At 39.0% G+C, this 7466-nt stretch overlaps 1 protein-coding gene across 1 annotated transcript in view; it reads right to left on the bottom strand.

The window, feature by feature from the left end:
* Positions 1 to 2621: 2621 nt before the first annotated feature.
* LOC102381512 (usherin-like) overlaps positions 2622 to 7466 on the bottom strand; it is a gene marked incomplete at its 3' end in the record, with an annotated part of 85492 nt that continues 80647 nt past the window's right edge. Inside the window, exons 7-8 of the mRNA XM_025192654.1 lie at positions 4059 to 4280; positions 2622 to 2715 (exon numbers count right to left, since the gene is read on the bottom strand). Of these exons, the coding sequence (XP_025048439.1) occupies positions 2622 to 2715; positions 4059 to 4280 (316 nt within the window). The remainder of the gene's footprint in view (positions 2716 to 4058; positions 4281 to 7466) is intronic.

Raw genomic sequence — 7466 nt, 5'->3', positions numbered from 1 at the left:
ATAACAAATTTATCCTAAATCCCAATTTGAACATTCAAAAGCATCAATATTAAAATTGCTTTCTTATTAAAACAATAATCCATTACAATTAAAGGTAGAGTTACACACAAAAATACCTAAATCCCATATACAACTGCAAAAATATGGGCAGATTAACATTTTCAACCAGCCTTCAGAAATGTGACTGCTTATATTTCAATTGTTTTTAATATTAGTATCAGAACCACTGGGCCAGATTCTACTATTCCATTTATTTCAATGATAGCTCTGAAAGCATGCAGAATCATAGGAAAGTAGGGCTGGAAGGGGCTTCATGAAGTCATCCCTGACTAAACCAACCCAGAAAAGTGTCTGTCTAACCTGCTCTTGACAATTTCCAGGGATGAAGACTCTACAGCCTCTCCAGTATTTGATCACCCCTCATATTCCAAAAGTTCTTCCTCATCTCCAACCTAAATTCCCTTTGCTGCAGTTTCAGGCCATAGTTCACAGTCCTTTCTTCTGCTACCACAGACAAAAGGTTATCTCCCTCTATAATCACCCTTCTGGTTTCTGAAGACTGTTATAAAATCCCCTCTCAGTCTTCTTTTCTTCAGAATAACAATCCTAGTTCTTTCAGCATTTCCATAAAGTCATGCTTCCCTTTCTTCTCTCATTTTTACCACATTCTGGGTGCAACTAAATGTTCATGAATGCACGCTACTTATTGCGCATTAAGTTTAGTATTTGCATAACCAAGTACTGAATCAATGCACAGTAACTGGCACTACTGTACAGTAGCACTAGTACACGGGTTTTCATAGGCACTAACTGCACAGTAGCCTAATACTACTGTGCAGTAGTGTATTAACATGGGTTCTGTCCAGCACACTACTGTGCAGTATTAGGCTACTGTGCAGTTAGTCTCTTGTGTAGACTCACCTTCTGTTGGACTTTTTCTAATCCATCCATACCTTTCTTGATGTATGGGGCCCAAAACTGGACACAGTATCGAAGTGGGACCTCACCAGTGTCACAAAGCGTGGAATAGAGTGGAAAAATTACTTCTCTTGATTTGCAGGAGAAATCCCTGTTATTACAATCCAGTATGCTGTTGGCTGTTTTTGCGACAAGAACACGCTCTTTCTTCTGGCTTGGTGGCCTATAACAGATGCTGACCATAACATCCTATCTACTGCTCTCTCCTCTCATCTTCACCCACAGGCTTTCAGCAGGCCTACCTCTTACTTTGTACTGCACCTCAGAACATGAGTGCCTCTTTTATACCACATTTTCTCATATTTTCTCCCTGTATATTATACACAACTTTGTTTTTGAGACAGAACATGAAGAAAAAAATATGTCCTTATAGTAATTGAATAGCAGCAGCTAGGGAGCCAAGCCAGCTTCATGAGCCTGCTGCCAGCCCTGCATGCCAGATGGAGCCCATAGACTAACTCAGGACACTGGAGTCAAGACCATGTACCAAGCCTGGGGCTGTGCGCCAGGTCCCACTTTGCATACTGTGTCCGAGACTGCATACCAGGTCTGTCCACAAACCAACTCTGTACACCAGCCGAGTCTGGCACACGGGGCCATATCATCTGGCCAGGGGGCTTTCCATAGGTCCAGAAATTCAGCAGTAAGGTAAAGATGGCAGAGTTAATTGCCATTTTTCTTGCAAAAATTGTACACCCCAATTTCTATCAGTTGGTTTTGGGAGAAAATGTGGTGGTTATATGCAAGAAAATATGGTATATAGGGCAACACCTGCTCCTTCTTCCCTTGCCTGTCCTTCCTGAGCAAGTACTATCTATCCATGACTGTATCCCACCCAGGTGAACTATCCTACCATATCGCCATCATCCCAATTATGTCATAATTCAACAATGGTAAGAAGACTTCTAATTCTTCCTGTTTATTCCCATGCTTCTCACATTAGTATATAAACATTTTTAAAAACTACCTGATTGTCTATCGGAAGATTACTAAGGCTTCCACCATTACCTCTCCTTACTATGTTTTTATCAAGGTCCCCTCTGGCCCTTTACTTGCCTCCGGGCTCTTGTCTCCATCTCCTAGTGAATCTAGTTTAAAGACTTCCTCACTAGGTTAGCAAGCTGTATCTGAAAACACACTTCCCTCCTTTTTGGCATATAGACCCCATATCTATTCAGTTAACCTGCATTGTTTCAGCAAGTACTGTCTCAGTTTTCTTTTAGCTGTACAAACAACCATGGGATATGCATTTAACACATGTTCAAAATGTTTCCATTTCTTTGATTCCAGAGATGATCTCCCAGCAAATAACCAAGTTAAAGTATTTCACTGTTAGACAAAATTAGACAGAGGCCTTAAAACAAACCCAAACACTGATAATATTTGATTGAATGCCAGAACTGAAACTGGAGCCAAACTTTGCAGCTGACCACATTGCCATCACAGGACCAAGCAAAACCTTGAGTTCAACTGCTCCTCAAAATTTCCAGATGGAGTTTTGTTTAGGAATTAAAGCCAAGTTTTTCTTGGATCCAAAAAAAGCCTACATATTCAAGGTCTGAAATCCCAATCCAAATGTTGCAGTTTGAATCCATTCTCAGATTATATAGATGCAAGATATATGCTAGTGGGGAGAGACTCACTTGATCTCCTTCTGTGTTGCTCTCCTTGGAGCACAGGCATCTGTATGACTCACTACTTGTGTCACAACGGTCAGCATGGCCATGGCAATCACATCTGCAAACAAAACAACAGCTACTAAAGCAAATACACTAAGCTTATTACTAGAGAGATATCTCTCAGTTTTTACACTGTCATAAAAATTATTTTTTACAAAGCAGAAAACTAAATCTAGGAAGAGAGATTTTCCTAAGTATAATAACCATTAGATGTCTTCTCCATTCAACATTTAAAATGTCAAGTACGGTTTTCCAGAGAAGTAAATTAACAGAACCATGTCCTGAACCAACTTTTATGCTATAATATTTGCATTATGTTCTTTCTTAATATAATATGCAGATGCAAGGCCCTCATTATTAATTATAGTTAATGCCTGTCTTGTCAACATTAACCCCTTGATCCTATACTGTGGCCATAATATCTTAAAAATCTTAGACATAACAAGGTTAATTATACAGGAACTAATTTTGCACTCTGTTAAAAGATGCAACCACCACTTAAGTACTATGATAGAAGTCAATGGGTGATACACCTGCCCAACTGAGGGCAGAACTGGGCCTGCAGTCTTTTTATCTTAAGGTTTGACATTTCAGTAAAGACTGATGTAGAACTAGAACTATGGAGTCACAGGGTCATCAAGAGAGAAGCTGATTCAGTAATCACAATACATCTAAACCAACCATCAAAATTATTTCACCAGGAAAGAAAGTTATTTTAATTTAAGATAAATGTGATCTCTGATAGGGTGTTTTCCGATAAATTAAGATCATATCTTTCAACACAGGTTCAGAAATAACACTTGTTCACAAAATCAGCACTGTATGCTTCTAGAGAGACTATTTCATTGCTAAATTTGCATATTATTTACAGGGCATAATTAGTCCTGTCACAAGATCACTCACTTAACATATACAATAAAGTTGTCAGTCACAGATAATATAACAGTTTTACTGACAGCTGCCCAGTTTTTTTAATGAAAATCTGTAGCTAAAACAAAGACGTTAGCCCTGTATAAAGACCATTAAAATTGCTATGTCTGGGAATCTATAATGAAACAGAAGAGATTCTGCAGTAAACCAGAAGTCAGACTTAGAATCATCAATCCCTATTTAGAGGAGTTGATATGTCCAAGAAAAGAACCTATTTTGACAGATTTGTGTAATTAAAGTCATTAATTTTAAACAAACGTTTGGGTAACTGTTCAGATTATAGGGTGCATGGGTCATTTAAGGCCTGATCCAATACTGTAAAGCAGGTTCTCTTCTCAGTCACAGGAACATAAAATCAGGGTACATCTACTGAATTTTAGATAGCTAATTACACAGCATGCATGTTACTGAAAATCTGAATAGTTCAGAAGCTTCTTCAGCAATAAAAAAGAGAATTCGTAAAGCTCCTACCTTCCACTTATTGTAATTTCATTAATTCCATAGTATCTGTGCCTGAAGTTTACATTTGGCTCACTTGTATAATACTGACCAAGGAGATGAAATCTCACTTGAGTGGCTTTTACAAATTCTTGAAGAGATGGAGTATTGTAGAAGTTATTGTAACCAGGCCGACGATTTGGTTCTGGTGTTAGAATGCTGAAAGTAACATTACCATGGGAATATGGAGTAAAGCTGTTTAAAACAGAATAGTGAGACAAATGGAGAAATTGAAAGACATATTTCAGAAGGTTATATATTCTAATATTCCTGTTTTCACAAAGGGCTTTCATCAATGAAAAATTGCTTTAATGTGACTTATAATGTGCAAAATTTGATGCCAATGGTATTGTCACCCACAGAGCTCAAAAGAGGAAATATACACAGGTTTATCATCTATGTCTGCTTCCCACATTTTGTGCTCCAGAATCTAAATATTCATTTTTAAATAAATAGAAAAAAAATCTCTATTCACTATGGTTGCAAAGAAAACCTTCAAAATATGAACCAAATGTAACTAATAAGTTGACATCTGCCCAGTTTTCAATAAGCCCAAAATAATGGCACTGAGTTGCAGGAATTGCTCTTCAAATATCCAATGATAATGAATCAGGTACGTGCATTATTAACTATTTTTCTGCCAATCAAACTATGTAAAAATGTAGGGATGATATTACATTATGACGATTTTTACAATATACTCTGGCACCCTAAAAAGGCAAGTATAAAGGAGGCAAATAGAACCCACCAGGCATTAAAGTGAGTCAAGGCCAATGAGCTCAGGCTGAGTACTTGAGCCTCGTGAGGGCACAGCCCTGCAAGCTTGAGAAGCCATGCAGAGCCCAGCAAAACATGAATAATCAAGATGACCATCTGCAGAAGTTTACTGTGAACAGTGTCTCATTTTGACATATTTATGGATGGAAGTTAACAGGGAGCCAGAGCAAGAGAACTACTAATTTTATACTCACAATATTGTACTTATTAAAGCCTATACATCCAAAAGCAAGATCAAAACATAGCAGTTAATGCACACAATTCTCATGAATATATTTTTCCTCCACAAACTACTAGGTTGTTTGAAACTTGGTGGTTCTTGCTTGGAATGTTTATAAACAGGCCCCAGTTTAAGTCTTTTTTCTGTAGTATCCTCTGGTAGTACAGAACCTTAAGTCTCAGTGATGCCTCCTTGACTTCTTTGTGCCCCTACATAGGCCAACGTGTCTCCACAGCCACCCCATTCCGATACAGCATGGGGGCACTGGCTTTTCCAATAATTATGGCTGGGAGGCCACAAATGTATCCCCATGCCACCTCTCATTGATTCTTGTGCCCTATGAACATTTTCTGCACAGACTACTTTTGGCTTAGTTTCTGATGATGACACCCTAGATGTGTATTGCTACAAATTTGTACTTGTTGCTACTATGGGGACATCTTCAAGAATAAGATCTACTGATCAAACAGAGTATGGTTTGGATAGTTTATATCTGAAGTAATAATATAACATAAAATATCTACTCGATTCCAGTGAGAAGGTAGGAATTAGGTTTACACGTTACTGTCCTTGATAGATTCAGTAAATGTTTTCTAGGGCTGTGCAAAGCTTCAGGTGCTGATTGGATTTGGAGGAGATTCAGCCTGATTCGGCAGCTGAATCTCTGAATCCAAATTAAATCAGGAAACCAATAAAAAGGTCTGAATTGATTTGGAAAAGATTCACAGAAAGATTCAGAGATTCGGCAATTCAGGCAGTCTCCACTCACCGCCAGAGGGAGCTGAACCTGAGTTCCATGCCAGTAAGTAGGAGGCGGCGAGGGGGGAGGGGACCATGGGGGGATCCTCAGGAGGCCCCATCCTCTGCCTGCTCCTCCAGTCCTGCTGAGTACCCCTTGACCCCCGCCCCCTCTCCCAGCCCCGTCAATGGCTGTCTTGCCCAGCCCCAGTCCCAGCTCTTTAAAAAAAAATAAAGGCCTGCATTCATTGGCTTCTGCCATGTGGTGGGTGGTGATTTCCACTGCCCCCCCACTGCCCTGCGCTGCATGGGGGGCTCTGCCACGAGCCCCCATCCCTCGCCCGCTCTCCCAGCCCTGTCAATGGCTGCCCCACCTGGCCCCAGAAAAAAAAGGAAAAAAAAAAGAAGAAAAAAAATCCAACATATTTTATAAGAACTCTTCTCTTCCCTGTAATACCTGCTAACTATACAGAATAGACATTGGTCTTAAGAGACTTTTTTGGGTTTGTTTTTTTTTTAAATGAAGCCCACTGTACATCAGTCGTACATAACAACATCTTTCACTTGAATCACTTCCTATTATCATTTATGTTATATAATTGAAGGGGAAAACTGTGCTACATTATAAAACATTTATGGCAACAGTTTATACATTAGATCTTCATTTCTTTTAGGAGACATGTTAATTATGTTTTATGTTGGAATGGACTTTATTTTACAGCTAATTTTGATTATTTGCCAAAACTGTTTTGTTTACTTACCTAATGAATCTACTTTCTCTTCTTCTTTCTCCCATGAACAACAATGTTAAATGATTTTTGTTAAAAACTAATTTAACTCAGGTGACCTCACATTACTTCCCTCAAAATACTGAACTCTTTGAGTCCAGGGAAAAATGCTGACTCTTTGAAAGCTTCAGTGAGGTGGCAAAAGCGAAACGAGAAAAAAAAGTAAAGTGCCTACAGCACCTGGTACTGAATTCCCAGACTGATTTCCAACCAGGTACTAAATAGGCTTAACACCAACTGGCATCTGCAATGAAGCAAATATTGGTGCATTTTGACAGATGCAGCGATAAGCAGAAGTGGTGTTTTATTTTTTAATTTACGCATGCTAGTCAGTGTAATAGGGGACTGACAATATATTTCTGAGAGTAAATTCACCACAAAAGATAATTTGGGTTCTTGCTTTAAATACCAAATGCATTAAAATGAATGTCTACCCATATGTTGTATGTTTTTCACATCTCCAATTCCAACAGTCTAATTTTATTTTTTATTTTACTTTATTCCTTGTCCATCCCAACACAGACCAGTAAGTTTCAGAGAGAAAGGTGCAATTCTCAGAAGGCATCAGTCAAGTAATTTTTAAAAATTAACTGGTGCTCAAAATCAATTAAATAAGTGCCATTCTCCACCCATCCTATCACTGCTCCATAATTTCTTTACTGAGTGACTATAGTCGCAAAAACCATGAATATACCAAATGTCAATGTTCTATTCAATATGCTCAACCTTTCTGTCTGTGGGGCTAGATAGGCAGTGCTCAGTCCCTCCATGAGACAGATCCAGCCAGTGAACCCAATCCAGCACCCAAAGTGGGGTGCCATCTGGCCCCGTGAAGGGCAGTTGAGGGCAGCCCAGCCC

The sequence above is a fragment of the Alligator sinensis genome, unplaced genomic scaffold, assembly GCF_000455745.1.
Source record: "Alligator sinensis unplaced genomic scaffold, ASM45574v1 scaffold1723_1, whole genome shotgun sequence".
NCBI lineage: Eukaryota > Metazoa > Chordata > Crocodylia > Alligatoridae > Alligator > Alligator sinensis.
Note: the sequence above shows the minus strand (reverse complement) of the source record. Positions and strands in the feature narration are given on the sequence as shown.